The following is a 14,617-nucleotide window of genomic DNA, read 5'->3' on the forward strand; positions in this document are numbered from 1 at the left end:
TCTGTATACCAGTTTCATTAGGATATGCGATAAGAATGTTGTTCCTTCACAAAACAACAATATCTATCATTTGATATAATTTACATAGTATTCGTGTATGAAAATATATTTCTTAATGGAAAGAAGAAATTACTGTACCCTTGTTCTACATCAGACGAGGGTCATTCAAACTAGCGCGCGAAAGCAAAAAAAGGGCGACTTCTATTTGGAACTGTAAGCTTGTAGTAGTGTAGCGAGGTCCTTTTCTTTCTAGAATAATTCCCAAAAGTACCGAATAACGGATCATGATTGGTCCATAAATCGACTTCGTCCAATAGTCTCGTGGAAATCCGTTGTAACAGAAAGGTAACGAAGAAGTACACACACCTGTTGCTAATCCTATGGTAGCCATGCTAAAATTTTAAGAACAAAGTAACAGTCAAATCGTACTACAACCTCCTAAATTTTGGAGAGATTGTCACTCTTTGATCGACCGAATTTTTCATATTTCCGAATAAACAGGTACAGATATATTCTCTTTCTAAATAATATATTTATTTTATTTATTTTCAGATTAGCAATTCACAGTCAATAATATGTGTGTATTATTATAATATAGAGACAGTTTTTCAAATGTGTGACCTTATTGTTAAACGTATCATGAAACTATGAAAATTTTAGCAGATATAGAATATTTATATAATTACGTTCATTAAAAAACAAATTCAATGAAAAATACGTAAACTATGTATAAAGTTAAAAATGCCTTGTTATTTCTCTAGTTGCAAAAAATGGAAATTTCACCTAGAAAACCATCAAAACGATCACAAGAACCTGTTGATGAATGGCTACAGACTGAAGGATATTTTAGGAAACATGCACCCAAAGATCCCACTTGTTTGTTTAGAGCAGTTAGTGAACAAGTTTATATGACACAATATTATCATATAAAGGTCAGAAAAGAATGTGTGGAATTTATGAGAAAAATGAAACATTTGTTCATAGAGGTATATTTAATGCACTCATTTTAGTCTTCGTATTGAGATATAAAATTCTTAATGATACAATCTTTCACAGAATGTAATAATTCCATTTGATGACTATCTTGAGCAAATGGAATGCTTTACCGAATGGGGTGGTATAAATGAAATCCAAGCCATGTCATTGCTTTACCAAAGAGAATTTATTATATATAATGGTCAAAAGCAAATTAGTTACAATGTTACTAATAATGGTTTTCAAGATACTATATATTTATGCCATACTCCGCAGAAACAATATGAAAGTATATATACAAGAGACTTTGTTGCAACTGCTGCCTATTGTCAATGTAGGATCTATTTCTCTTTGTTTTGTTTTTTAATTAATATGCTTCCATTTGTGTGCCAAATTTTTTTATAATTTTATTTTCAGCCATTGTTTATCAAGTATTATATAAGAATGTCTTTCATATGAGTGATATAGAAGATACTGTCCATAAAATGTTACATGACCGAAGTGGTACGTTTAGACACGATAAGTTTTTCCTCAAAGGAAATTTAGAAATTAGAGAGTGAGTATATTAATACTTATATTATTAATATTCAGATCAGATCATAATGTAAGTTTAATTTGTATATGGTTAGAGAATTGACTACAGAAATATTTACCAAAGTTGAAACTGAAACTTATACCGATGAGGTTGATAATGGGCAAGCTATACCAAAAAATATACCACCTTTTCCATATAGAATTGCTAAAGCTCTTGATCCCAATATTTATCGTAATACTGACTTCGATATTTGGCATGAAATTAGACGAGGTAATAAAAATCAAATTTATGTTAAAAATAATATAGCTGTGTCAAAGGAAGTAAAGAAAATTTTAATATTTCAGAAGTGAAAAATGCGGGATGGACCAGACACAATAGCCACGAACTTCAAGTTGGTGGCAAGTGTTTAGTACAAATGGATTTTAATGAGAACGATATTGACGAAGCTAATAATAATAGCGTTTATATGTCCTCTCTTGAAAAAGAATCTAACGATAATAATGTAAAAACGGTGGAGAAAAAGGACAAACAAGGTCCTGCATTCTTTTATGGACATATTCAAGAAATGAGTAAAGATCAGGGACCAGTGTTAGTTTTTATTGAAGAACTAGGAGAAAAGAAAATTGTACCCTATTCTGCTCTTAAACCGCTACCTTTAAGAAAGAATAAACAGAACAATTGGCTACCAACATATAAAAGAAACGTACTTTTAGATTCAAGTTAGTATTTGAAATTTTTGATAATATTTTCAAAATCTTTTGTATTGTTCTTTAAAGTGTTTGTTGCATATTTTGATAGATCAGAAATGGAAAAAAAACTGTGGCTCAGGTTCGCGCAAAATTAAAGAGTCTACTAGTATGAATATTTTTTCAAATAATATTGATAAACATGAGAACAGCGATAACAGTGTAAATGATATTAACAAAAATAATTTTCAATGGAAAGAAGAATCTTTGTAAGTATTTTGTTTATGCCTGTAGTTTAATTGATAAAAATATTTATTATTGTTTTATAGGAAGGTAGCTCAACACGGATATGAAAATTATACAATGGAAAAGTGTACCAACTTTCCAATTAATGTAAGTTCAAAAGATATAATAGTTATAAAAGAGAAAAGACTTAATGTTACAATGAAACCTTTCTTTTTTTATTTTTCTATTTATAGAATTCAGTTCCTCAAAGGAACATTTTTGATAATACCCAATCTTCTACAGTGGAGCCTGTTAGGCAAGAAAATAATAAACAACGCAAAGAAAGAACTTCATTTACAAATAAAAATTCGGAGAATAATGTGATAAAAAATGTAAAACCTGACGGTATAAATAATAATAATAAAGTTGTTAATACAGGGTTCAATTTATATTCTAAGCAAAGAGTGCAAAAGGAAGCTCATTATTCATCATATTCTGGTATGTAACGAATCAACAACTTTATTTTCAGCGTATATATTTAATGAAACTTACTCGTCTTTTATGCATTGTTTAATATTTAGAAGATCCTAGTAATCAGATGCTACGTCCTATTAATTGTTCTGTACAAAAAAGTGTTGATATAAATGGTAGTGATTTGCCATTATCAGGTAAATGTATACATATCTTTTAGTACATGTATTATTTAACAATTATCTTCACAGAATTTCTTTTGCTGTTGTAGATCCGTTTACTTTGAGATTTTTTTATAATTTAGGATTAGAGGTAGGTCTTACTTTTTAGTTTAAAATTAACTCGTTAATACGTAGTTCCTTTTTATTATATTATTTTGTAGTATTTTCGCGGTAGCACTAACTGGAATTATTTAACAAATGGACAAACACCTGACTTTGGACAGTGGTATCAAGGTAAGCGAAATTTAAAATTAATTTGTCGCTTAATTTTCATCCCTTTCCTAATATCGAATATATTCATATAAAAGGGATACCTCAAAATGATATGGGCATTGAAAATATTACAAATGGTGTACTACATGACTGTAGATTGACCGAAAAAAATAATAATGATCAGAAAGAGACAAATACTCCTCAATTGATGTGTAATAATAATACGAGAGTTACGCAAACTCTGCAGGTTGAAGGTTTTAAAGGAGAACACGGAAAAGACTTGCACCCATCTCATGATAAAATCAAAGAACATGAACCGTTTAATAAAAGCACTTCCTATATGAATAGAAGTGGTTTAGGTCCACGATTTAAGAAAAATACCGATAGTATGTATTAATCAAGAATCAAGTAACTGTAATCAAGAATTATGCATTTTTTTTTTACCAAAGTAGTAATAACCTGTTCTTTTTACAGATCGATCCCGTTTTAATCAACATTCTACACCGCCAACCAATCAGTATTTATCAAATGAATCACCCAATTTTAAACCACCACCTCCTCCTCCCAAGCTAGAAATGGAAATGAAAGGGGATGATGGAAATGTTCAACATTCGATGATCGTACCTCCACAATTACAAACGCCGACAAATACAATGAACTCTTATCAAGTACCTTACATGCAGCAAGGCATGTATCCATATTATGCTAACGAAGCAGAAGGATTTGCAAATTCTTATTATACTCCAAATACGGGATACTTTCCGATGCCTTATTTGCCGCCTTCTGAGATACCAGATAACAATAATATACAATCATTTTCACCGCAACTTTACCCAGGCATCGATTACGCACAAGCGTATTCTGGATTGTGTCCACCGTACGTGTGTCCTCAACCACCTCCATACGCTATACCGCCACAAAATATGCAAGAACACTGGTATGCAGTTGCTGGACAACCGCATTACATGCAGTATACACCTGTATTACCTGTAACTACAGAAGCAACTTGCAACGGAATATCGCAAAGTGCAAGTCAGAATGTTTCGCTTTAAAAATTGCCTTACATTTACTATTTGCAAAACTTAAGTTCCTATAGAGTAAGAATCTTGCATAGTGATTGCAATCAAAATGTGTGCAATCAAATAATCTTGTTTGCAAGTTGTAAAACCAAAGCCATCCTTGATAGTATTATCTAGTAGTTTGTAACAAGTACCATTAATACTCACAAATATTAAATAAACATTTTTGATACGTAAAAATAGTGAAAAGTTGCAAATTTTTGAAATTCTATATTCTCAAATAAATGTCAAAAATATGTTACTTATATTACATACTAGAAGTTGAAGTTTAAAGTTCGACATAAGTTTTCTACTAACATATAACGTGTATTAAATTATTGTCGTTGAGCTCCATCCTGTTTGTAGAGCTCAGTGATCATTATAGTACAAACTATCATTCTTAAGTGTTCAACAACACATATATTCCTGCATACCTTACGTCTCTGCATCCCTTACATCTCTGCATCCCTTACATCTCTGCATCCCTTACATCTCTGCATCCCTTACATCTCTGCATCCCTTACATCTCTGCATCCCTTACATCTCTGCATCCCTTACATCTCTGCATCCCTTACATCTCTGCATCCTTTACATCTCTGCATCCCTTACATCTCTGCATCCCTTACATCTTTGCATCCCTTACATCTCTGCATCCCTTACATCCCTGCATCTCTTATGTACCAACACCACAAATCAAAAAATCGTGACGAATATAGTTCTGATTTTTACCACCAGAGGACGCTGATTCGGCGTGTTGAATTTAGTTGACATATTTGCCACTAGAGGGCCAAAATTTCTGCTTGATTTAATTCTTTTTTCAAAAACCAGAGGGCGCTGATTCGAGGTCGAGATTTTAGTTCACATTTTTGCCGCTAGAGGGCCAAAATCTCGGCTTGATTTAGTTCCTTTTCCAAAAACCAGAGGGCGCTGATTCGAGGTCGAGATTTTAGTTCACATTTTTGCCGCTAGAGGGCCAAAATCTTGGCTTGATTTAGTTCCTTTTCCAAAAACCAGAGGGCGCTGATTCGAGGTCGCGATTTTAGTTCACATTTTTGCCGCTAGAGGGCCAAAATTTCTGCTTGATTTAGTTCCTTTTTCAAAAACCAGAGGGCGCTGATTCGATGTCGAATCAGCGTCCTCTGGCGGCGAAAAAGGGGACTAACTCAGCTGTACTTACCTTTACTTACCTTTACTTACCTTTACTCGAAGCAGTCTTTATAATATATTTATTATAAGGGATGCAGAGATATAAGGAATGTAGGGATGAAAAGAGTGTAAGGATGATAATAATGTAAGGATTTTCGGGATGAAGAGGTGTAAGGAATGTAGGGATGAAAAGAATGTAAGGGATGCAGAAATGAATCGGTACGAGGGATGTAAAGGAATTCCATAGGGGTCTGGGGCTGGGGCCCCGGTCTCCATTGCACGCGGCCTGAGAAGTGCCGGCATCGGGTGTGGCCCCCGATGTCGGCGGAGTTTGGCACATGGCAGAGGGTCAAAAGACCCTCTCTGGCGCCCTAGTGCAGGCCACCGTGGTGGTTTTAGTGGGTAAAAATCCCACACTACCTCCGGCCCCTCCCCAGGGGGGCTGAAGGTGTCTTTCTGAAGATTTCCACCACGTTAAACAAAAAAAAAAAAAAAACGGTATTTAAGGGTTGCAGGAATGCAAGGAATGCAGGGATGTAAGGGATACTGAGAGGGCCTTGGCCTATAATGAGGGATAAAATTATATAAATAACTGGAAAAAGTAAAATAAATGGTGTCCTCGAAACCCCAATAGGGGTCTTCAGAACCCCCTTGGCAGACTATGTTGGCGGGGTCCTCGAAACCCCATCATATTATAACAGCGGGGTTCTCGAAACCCCATCATATTATGACAGCGGGGTCCTCGAAACCCCAATAGGGGTCTTCAGAACCCCCTTGGCAGACTATGTTGGCGGGGTCCTCGAAACCCCATCATATTATAACAGCGGGGTCCTCGAAACCCCATCATATTATGACAACGGGGTCCTTGAAACCCCAGTTGGGGTCTTCGGAACCCCCGCAGACTATGTTGGCGGGGTCCTCGAAACCCCACCATATTGTGACAGCGGGGTCCTCGAAACCCCATCATATTATGACAGCGGGGTCCTTGAAACCCCAGTTGGGGTCTTCGGAACCCCCGCAGACTATGTTAGCGGGGTCCTCGAAACCCCATCATATTATGACAGCGGGGTCCTTGAAACCCCAGTTGGGGTCTTCGGAACCCCTTACCGTAGAGCGATGCTGTACGAAGAGTCGATTACCGACTGTCGGAAGTTCAGTCGATAAGTCGGTAATCTATTAAGTAGTTTTCGCCGTTTTTGTATAGATGGCGCAGTGGTCGAACTTTAAAAATATTTAATTCTAGGCGGTCTTCGTGAAAATTTGCCTTTAATGTCGTTCATCAAAACAGGACAAATAATCGTTGTTATAACGCAGTAAAAAAAACCTTCGAAATGTCAAGAAAACATCATGTATTTTGGATTCAGTGCCACATAATTTAAACTGGAAATTTCATTGTATTAAAAAGAATCCTTTTAGAAAGTATGGAACTTGCGCGAAATTTTGCCACATTACGGTGCTATTTCCTTAAAGCACCAAAAAAATTTTGTTTGTATCACGTAAGACACATCAGGTAATAAAAACGACATGTTACATGAAGGATATCAAATAGTTTTGTTATTATTTTTAACAAATGGTTAAAATGCGTGTCTCTTAATTCGGCTAGTAAATGTATTATTGCAAGAAATAGTCTTTCCATCAAAACTTCTCGACTAATTTTTGTTGTTTCAATACAAAAAATGTTTCATGAGAAAATTCCATACCTCTTTAGATTAGCAGAAGTTGGAAAATTGGAAACACCAAAATTACAAGGAAAATATGAAACTGGTCAATTAATTTTACATAGAGTATTTGGTTATCGAGGTGTAATATTATTCCCATGGACAGCAAGAGTTTACGATAGAGACATCCCAAACAAAAGAGAAGAGTAAGTTTAAATTTTCAATAAATTATATTATACCATAAACGTGTCTACTTATAATAACAGTCATTTAAGAATGATTTTTAATTATAGAGGTACAAATGATAATTATAATAGTGTAGGAAAAGAAGTAAAAGGTAGAACTCATACATTTTATCAGGTATTAATTGACCAAAGAGATTATCCATTTATAGTAAGTACAGCAAATGTATTAAATAAGTAGATCAAAATGAAAGGTATGTAAATCTTATATAACATACATGTATAGCGTGCTCAAACAGAAGCTGTAACATTTTTGAGTAATCATGAAAGTAGCCGCAGCTTGTATACGATACCAGGATTAGATTATGTCGCGCACGAAGATGTTTTACCTTATACTACAAACGAGAAGACTGCATTACAACATGAACTTTTTGATAAATTCTTAGCTTATAACCCGAATCATGATCCATGTTTCGTCGCTCAAGAAACTCTCAAAGCTTGGCAAAAAAAGAATCATCCATGGTTAGAATTGTCAGATGTACATAAAGAAACTACCGAAAATATTCGTGTTACCGTTATTCCATTTTATATGGGTTATAGAGGAAGCCAAGCGACAGCTGCACATTGGGTAGGTATTCTAATGCATTTTGTAATAAATATAAGCATATATAAATTAACAAAAAAATTTGTATAGTGGCGCTACTGCATACGTTTAGAAAATTTGGGAGATTTAAGTGTACAATTACGCGAAAGACATTGGAGAATATTTAGTCTGTCTGGTACATTAGAAACTGTTAGAGGAAGAGGTGTAGTTGGTCAAGAACCTATTTTGTCGAAAATATTACCTGCTTTTCAATATAGTAGTCATGTGAGTTTGCAAGCTGCAAGTGGCCATATGTGGTATGTATTTGGTTATTTATTTATTATTGGTGTTTATAACAGCTTCATCAATCATACAATTATGTTGTTTTAGGGGTACATTCAGAATGGAACGGGAAGATGGGTATGCATTTGATTGTAGAATTCCACCTTTTTCATTGGAATCAAAAGTAGAAGAACCACCTACACCAAATATGAATACATAATTAAAACTATGCAATACCAAGTATAAAGTCATTGTAATTGAACTCTTGATATATCAGAAATTGATTAACAATTAAATTTAATATGTGGCACTTAAATATACAATATTAATAATATTAGCTGTAATAATTGATTGTAAACATTGTGAGTAGAAGTTAAGTATGCAGTTTTCTGTAATTGTAAATATAAGCAGATATTTTAAAAATCGATTTTTTCATAAATATATTTTACCTCACTAAAGAAATGTCTGTGTAAAGTGTAATCATACAATCATGATAAAAATAACAGTCTACAATACCTGCAAATATCATTCCTTAATTTCATCATTTTTATTTTTAACATATTTTAAATAAATTGATTTTAATTTGTTATAAAAACTTACAATTTATCTGTAAAAATTAAAAATTAAAATTACGATAAAAAATTATGATTTCATTGTATAATAATTAACATTTTCAATCATCCTATTTTAATTATAAACGAATGATGTGTAATTACATTATATTTTCCTTTGACAGACAAATTGTTTTCGAAAAATTTACAAAAAATTCTATTTGTTCACCAATAGGTAAGTCGTAATTCTCTTCCTGATTGGTTTACAGTATAATACTTGAATTGTTTAAATTGGAATTGCCAACGAGTAATGGTTAAATATCTCGATCTATTTTAAAGTTTATGAAATAATGTATGAAGTAAATAGCATTATAACTTTCGGCCAGTCTATCAGACGAATGAAATACAGGCAAGAAAAGTGGTATGTTTTTGCAATTCTAAACTCCATATAGTACTCGGTGGTAACTCTTGAATCCGTTACAGTTAAAGTACATAAGAAGAATCCACCCGTCACGATGGATGCTCGTGAGTTGCGTTTTTATTTATGTATATATTTTCAGTTTCCATGTACTTATTTAATATAACATTTCTATAATATAATAAAAATGAAGTTCAACTTCTATTGCGATGGAAATTAAAGCGTTTATTAAGCGTTTCGTTTAGCCACTCCCATTCTTATTAATGTTAATATTAATACTGTTTATCAAGGTATTTATATTTTAATGAACAACTACTTAATTTATGATGATTCTCTTTATTATTTAATGAAGCAAGTGGTTATGTGATTATTTTGTTCAGAAATAAATACGATTTCTTTTATATGCTGTATAATTCGAAGAAATTAAAAACATATTGACAGTGGAATTTTTTTTCACGTACATGTTTTATGTTAATTTACAGATACCGAACGGTACATTTTACTTTAGAATTGAATAATTGAACAACATAAATATTCTATTTGTTATAAATCATTGTTATCTCGATATATTTGTTACAAATATTTTGATGTACTATCATTTTTAATGTATATTTTTGTTTTTTCATGTGTTTCACTGTGCTTAAGTCATAAGTATGTTCATTTCTTTGTTCTATTTATATTAATTTTAAATTATGCTGTTAAACTGTAATTAAATTATAGAAATGATATATACTTATATACATACATATTTTGTATTAATAAAGAACCTTAATGTTAATTAATTTCTGATATATTTGCATTCCTGTATTTTATACTGTATAAAATTATTTTTATTTAAAAAAAGAAAGAGTTTCTTTACAAAATTTCATTGATAATATTATCTTAACCGTATGAAATGATTAGATAAGGTAAAGCTATTTTTTCTAGTAACATATAATAACTGATTATCATTCCAGAAATATTATCACGAAATTTCAGTTATAAATGTTTTATTATTCTGTTTAAGTAGCAGGTGTTTTGACAACAGAAGTCTTGGATCAGTTACGCGTAATATTTTATGAAGATAAGCGCAACATCTTGGCACAGAATATCTGTACAAGGACCAACCCATTGGAGGCTTGCATATCAAGAAAGGTTTTGCAAGAATCGCAACACGTTTTCACTTATAAGATTGCAACCGAAGGAAAGCCCATAACAAATCAAAAGAATTCAGGAAGATGTTGGATATTTTCAATTTTAAACATTATAAGAACTGCCTTTATGAAGCAATACAATTTAGATGAATTTGAATTTAGTCAAGCTTATCTATTCTTCTGGGATAAGGTTAATATTATAAATTTTTAATGAATCATGAAATGTGTATATATATAAATATATATACATATAACTATTGTACTATTAATTTTATAGCTGGAACGATGCAATTATTTTTTACATAATATTGTAAAAACAGCTAAACGAAATGAATCAGTAGAAGGTCGTTTGGTATCGTTCTTATTGCACGATCCCATTTGCGACGGAGGACAATGGGACATGATTGTCAATCTTATAAACAGGCATGGTCTTGTTCCTAAAGCCTGTTTCCCAGAATCATATAGTTGTGAATCTAGTTCACGTATGAATACAATATTAAAAAGTAAACTAAGAGAGTATTCCAAAGCCCTACGAGATTTAGTATCTAAGGGTGGAACAGACAAAGAAATAGAAGCTTTAATCTTGGAACAGATGATAATGATTTATCAAATACTCGGTATTTGTTTAGGAATACCGTCGAAAACAATCACCTGGGTGTATTATGATAAGTCTAAAAATTATAATTGTGTCGGACCCGTTACACCACTAGAATTTTATGAAAAATATGTGAAACCATATTACAATGTAGACGATAAAGTATGTTTAGTAACAGACCCAAGACCGTCTAATCCATATGGAAAACTTTATACGATAGATTGTTTAGGAAATGTTATGGGTGGAAGACCTACACTATATAATAATCAACCACCTGAGTTACTAATGAAGTTATGCGCTGAAAGTATAAAACAAAATGAACCAGTATGGTTCGGATGTGACGTTAATAAACGGTTAATAGTTAAACAGGGTATACAAGATATGAAAGCTTATGATTTCGAACTAATGTTTGGAACTGATATTCAAGTTAATCTTACAAAAGCAGACAGATTACTATATGGAGATTCTATGATGGTTCATGCGATGGCACTCACAGCTGTTTCTATCGATGTAAGTCAACAAGGTTTTATTAAAATAAAAAGTAACAAGATAATTTATATGATAAGTTATGTAATACGGATTATTTGAACTTTTTTTTTTAGAATGATGGTAAAATTAAACAATTCAGAGTAGAAAATTCTTGGGGAGATGATCATGGACAAAAGGGACATCTGTTATTAACAGCTGATTGGTTTTCTGAATTTGTTTTTGAAGCAGTTATTGATAAAAAATTAGTACCTGCAGATGTTTTGGCTGTATTTAAACAAGAACCTATTATCTTACCTGCATGGGATCCTATGGGTACTCTTGCTCACTGATAGTAATGTAAGCTTAAACATTTAAAGAGGAAATTTTTTAGTTAATAAAGGAGTTTAAAATTAAATAGCAAACAAAATTTTAAGCACACTGGTACACAAAGTACAACAAACTAAGACTTTAACAATGTTTTCAATTGAATAACAACTAAGAAATAATTCTAAGATCTTGAATTATAAGGTTTGAACGATCTAACATATTTTTTTTTTTCGAATTTATTTGAAGTAACATACTCTGCTGAAATTGCTAAAACATTAACAATGTACATTTAAGATAGTTCCTAAAATCTAAGGTGATCCCTTGTATAATCTACTTTCCTATTTATATTTGCTTACCAACAATGAAATTCTTGTGTTGTTTCTCGCTTACTACCATGATGAATTTAATGTTTGAAGTATGTAAGTTCTCAGTTGAATGTCATAAGAAACCAAACAAAAATTAAGATATGTTATTAGATATTTTTTCAAATGTACACACTTACTATAAACCATGAAATAATGTCAATAATTCCAAGGAAAAAAAAAAGCCAATAACTGAAAAATTGAAAAAAACAACCACCGATTGTATGGAAATTAATAAAAACATTTAGAAATGTAAGGATCCTTAATTATTACTTTTAATTTAATAATTAATGTTATTTTTTGTTGATATTATTTGTTAATAATTACAAAAAATATATTTTTAGAAACAGTATTTTGTACATATTATTTATTTTCAAACATGAATGTGAAGTTCAGTTAGCCTAATCCTAAACTATGATAGTTGTATAATTAATATCGATTAATTTTATGCCGTACTTTTCGTATTTCGTAACAATATTTAAGTTTAGCCCATATACCTCGACACATCTTTTGTAAACGAATATCATTATGATTAATCGAAAATTTATAGACATTTTTAACTATTTTTTGTGGTGTTTTTAAATGGTCTTGCTGAATTAAACTTAATGCAGCATATAGTTTACAACGAGCAACCAAAAGGGGATCTCCAAGACGAAGTGCTAATTTGAACTGCTTTATAGAAATTTTGCCAGCCATTTCAGCCTGTATAAAAATGTATTATTTATGAACTTGTATAACATCAAGTACACAATCGTATACATTTTCATATTATGGAATGTATTATGAACAAAGTAAATACAAAGTGTCACAATAAATTTATCAACAAATAATTAAAAGAAACTTACACAATGCTGAAATTCTTCTCCTAGAGCAGAAAATGCTCCTCCTAAAGTAGATAACCAAGACATAGCGTGATCAACTTCTCTTCTTTCCAATGCCATCTGGGTTATCCTCTCATTCCTGAAATTAATAAGTTCTATATTCAGTATATGTTAAAACAAGATTATTATTACAGATTCATTATTAATCTTTAGTCATATTTTTACCACTTATAATCTAAAAATTGTTTTTTAGGTGTACGTAGTTTCATTAAGATCACCTCTATATTTATTTTGTCTGATAATTGATACATTAAATATTGTAATAACTTGTTAAAAGCAGCTCTACGATATGTCTGTGATTTTATTAATGTTACAACATACGCCGATACAAAATAGGCATTATATCCCTTTCTGTTTAAACAAATTTTATTTACTTCTACCAAATTGTTTTTATGGAATTTGTTTACGTTAACAGTTTTTTGACTGCTATTTTTGTCTTTAATTTTTTGTTCATATCTAATCACATAATAGGGTGTAATAATAATGCTATCAAAAATCCAGCTTCCTTTATATATAACCAATTTTATCGAATTATCCATTTTCTTTTAATTTTGAAAATTCAATGAATCTTTTAGTATGTATAAATGTTGCTTCATTAGATGTACAAACATTACATGACAATATAAATAATACATATTATAAACATTTATCACAAACGTTAATTCGAAGCATTTATGTATTAATGATATTTTGGTAATAAAATTTATATCAAACAAATCAGCCACGAGATGTATCTCATAAAAGGATAATACTAATATCTGTTTCTAAATAAGAAACACACAATGTTTAACATTTCAAACACATTTGTGAATATGTTGTTTGCTACGCAAACTTCTTATTTGACAATTTGAGGTTAGAAATTTAATTGACTGTATGTACGCGTGGTAAGGAAAAAAGATGGTAGGGTTGATAACGTAACATTCAATTACAAATTGAATTACATAGAAATATCATCTTATTTTTTTAGATTTATAAACATGACAGTCGAATAATTTGAATACAGGTTTTAGTACACGTATGTATGTACTGCTTATTGATTTAAAAGAAAAAAAACAAACAAAGAATTAAGCCATAAAAAGATATAGCGAATAGGAATAGATATAAACTACATAAAATATCAAAGAAGAATGTGACATGTATTCATGTAATAACCGTAGTAAAACATAATTTCAGTTCAAAATTACTATTAGTGTTATGTACTTATATGTTGTAAATGGAACTTATATTAAAAATACATAAAATTGAAATTATCGTGTTTCAATTATACAGCGAATTGATTGAAATAATACTTATATATTTTGAACATATTATTGATTGATTAAAATACCATAAACAAAGATTTACTCATTCTATGTAAAGCATATATATATATATATAAAATATGTAGTGAAAATAATTCATGTTGTATAATAGTCTATAATTGGTATTTAGTAATAGATATATTACAAGATAAATAAATACAATAAAATATATATACATATACCTTTAACAAATGTCATTCGTAGTTTAAATTAGTTAATTATCGAAATATACATCGTGACCAATGAAATAAAATTATATGGCACAGTTCAGGGCAATGCAAAACGTGTTTTGCGCCACTGTGCGCGTTGCACTACGGCGCATTTATTGGCATTTCCCAAAATTTAA

The 14,617-nt window shown here is 31.2% G+C and overlaps 4 protein-coding genes across 8 annotated transcripts; 3 read left to right on the top strand and 1 right to left on the bottom strand.

Annotated features, from left to right (window-relative positions):
• The first annotated feature begins 77 nt into the window (after window positions 1-77).
• On the top strand, window positions 78-4,594 carry LOC114873365. 2 transcript variants are annotated; one of them, XM_029181617.2, is made up of 14 exons: window positions 78-501; window positions 762-986; window positions 1,057-1,309; window positions 1,393-1,531; window positions 1,605-1,780; window positions 1,855-2,229; window positions 2,309-2,465; window positions 2,526-2,589; window positions 2,676-2,919; window positions 3,003-3,089; window positions 3,164-3,204; window positions 3,275-3,347; window positions 3,422-3,712; window positions 3,801-4,594. In XM_029181617.2, the coding sequence occupies exons 2-14, from the start codon at window positions 771-773 to the stop codon at window positions 4,376-4,378; spliced, it is 2,694 nt and encodes an 897-aa protein (XP_029037450.2). In that variant the 5' UTR covers window positions 78-501; window positions 762-770; the 3' UTR covers window positions 4,379-4,594. The 2 variants fall into 2 exon arrangements, with proteins under 2 accessions (XP_029037450.2, XP_029037451.2); XM_029181618.2 differs by having other exon boundaries at window positions 3,197-3,204.
• A 2,185-nt stretch (window positions 4,595-6,779) lies between these two features.
• On the top strand, window positions 6,780-8,662 carry LOC114873349 (polymerase delta-interacting protein 2). The gene is made up of 6 exons (XM_029181588.2): window positions 6,780-7,040; window positions 7,239-7,394; window positions 7,482-7,581; window positions 7,657-7,998; window positions 8,065-8,270; window positions 8,344-8,662. Exons 1-6 carry the CDS (start codon window positions 6,952-6,954, stop codon window positions 8,453-8,455), a joined length of 1,005 nt encoding a protein of 334 aa, XP_029037421.1. The 5' UTR covers window positions 6,780-6,951; the 3' UTR covers window positions 8,456-8,662.
• Window positions 8,663-9,085: 423 nt separating this feature from the next.
• On the top strand, window positions 9,086-12,289 carry LOC114873348 (bleomycin hydrolase). 4 transcript variants are annotated; one of them, XM_029181584.2, is made up of 5 exons: window positions 9,086-9,207; window positions 9,270-9,311; window positions 10,211-10,527; window positions 10,615-11,442; window positions 11,535-12,289. In XM_029181584.2, the coding sequence occupies exons 2-5, from the start codon at window positions 9,302-9,304 to the stop codon at window positions 11,748-11,750; spliced, it is 1,371 nt and encodes a 456-aa protein (XP_029037417.1). In that variant the 5' UTR covers window positions 9,086-9,207; window positions 9,270-9,301; the 3' UTR covers window positions 11,751-12,289. The 4 variants fall into 4 exon arrangements, with proteins under 4 accessions (XP_029037417.1, XP_029037420.1, XP_029037419.1 ...); XM_029181587.2 differs by having other exon boundaries at window positions 10,214-10,527; XM_029181586.2 differs by lacking the exon at window positions 9,086-9,207 and having other exon boundaries at window positions 9,214-9,311; window positions 10,214-10,527.
• A 135-nt stretch (window positions 12,290-12,424) lies between these two features.
• On the bottom strand, window positions 12,425-13,874 carry LOC114873306 (uncharacterized protein F58A4.6). Its single transcript, XM_029181501.2, has 3 exons — window positions 13,136-13,874; window positions 12,935-13,049; window positions 12,425-12,791 (listed from the first exon to the last, which is right to left on the bottom strand). Exons 1-3 carry the CDS (start codon window positions 13,507-13,509, stop codon window positions 12,519-12,521), a joined length of 762 nt encoding a protein of 253 aa, XP_029037334.1. The 5' UTR covers window positions 13,510-13,874; the 3' UTR covers window positions 12,425-12,518.
• Window positions 13,875-14,617: the final 743 nt, after the last annotated feature.

The sequence above is a fragment of the Osmia bicornis genome, chromosome 11, assembly GCF_907164935.1.
Source record: "Osmia bicornis bicornis chromosome 11, iOsmBic2.1, whole genome shotgun sequence".
In the NCBI taxonomy this organism is placed as follows: Eukaryota; Metazoa; Arthropoda; class Insecta; order Hymenoptera; family Megachilidae; genus Osmia; species Osmia bicornis.

What these genes read in the sequence shown, in the direction of transcription:
- LOC114873348 (XM_029181584.2), top strand. An exon ending in ATCTATTCTTCTGGGATAAG is followed by an intron (nt 10,528 to 10,614) that starts GTTAATATTATA and finishes TTAATTTTATAG; the next exon opens with CTGGAACGATGCAATTATTT. An exon ending in TCACAGCTGTTTCTATCGAT is followed by an intron (nt 11,443 to 11,534) that starts GTAAGTCAACAA and finishes TTTTTTTTTTAG; the next exon opens with AATGATGGTAAAATTAAACA.
- LOC114873365 (XM_029181617.2), top strand. Translation starts at nt 771, where the DNA reads ATGGAAATTTCACCTAGAAAACCATCAAAACGATCACAAGAACCTGTT. An exon ending in GGAAATTTAGAAATTAGAGA is followed by an intron (nt 1,532 to 1,604) that starts GTGAGTATATTA and finishes GTATATGGTTAG; the next exon opens with AGAATTGACTACAGAAATAT. An exon ending in TTGGCATGAAATTAGACGAG is followed by an intron (nt 1,781 to 1,854) that starts GTAATAAAAATC and finishes TTAATATTTCAG; the next exon opens with AAGTGAAAAATGCGGGATGG.
- LOC114873306 (XM_029181501.2), bottom strand. Translation starts at nt 13,509, where the DNA reads ATGGATAATTCGATAAAATTGGTTATATATAAAGGAAGCTGGATTTTT. An exon ending in CAATTTTTAGATTATAAGTG is followed by an intron (nt 13,050 to 13,135) that starts GTAAAAATATGA and finishes TATTAATTTCAG; the next exon opens with GAATGAGAGGATAACCCAGA. An exon ending in GAGAAGAATTTCAGCATTGT is followed by an intron (nt 12,792 to 12,934) that starts GTAAGTTTCTTT and finishes ATTTTTATACAG; the next exon opens with GCTGAAATGGCTGGCAAAAT.
- LOC114873349 (XM_029181588.2), top strand. Translation starts at nt 6,952, where the DNA reads ATGGAACTTGCGCGAAATTTTGCCACATTACGGTGCTATTTCCTTAAA. An exon ending in TATCACGTAAGACACATCAG is followed by an intron (nt 7,041 to 7,238) that starts GTAATAAAAACG and finishes ATACCTCTTTAG; the next exon opens with ATTAGCAGAAGTTGGAAAAT. An exon ending in AAGCGACAGCTGCACATTGG is followed by an intron (nt 7,999 to 8,064) that starts GTAGGTATTCTA and finishes AAATTTGTATAG; the next exon opens with TGGCGCTACTGCATACGTTT.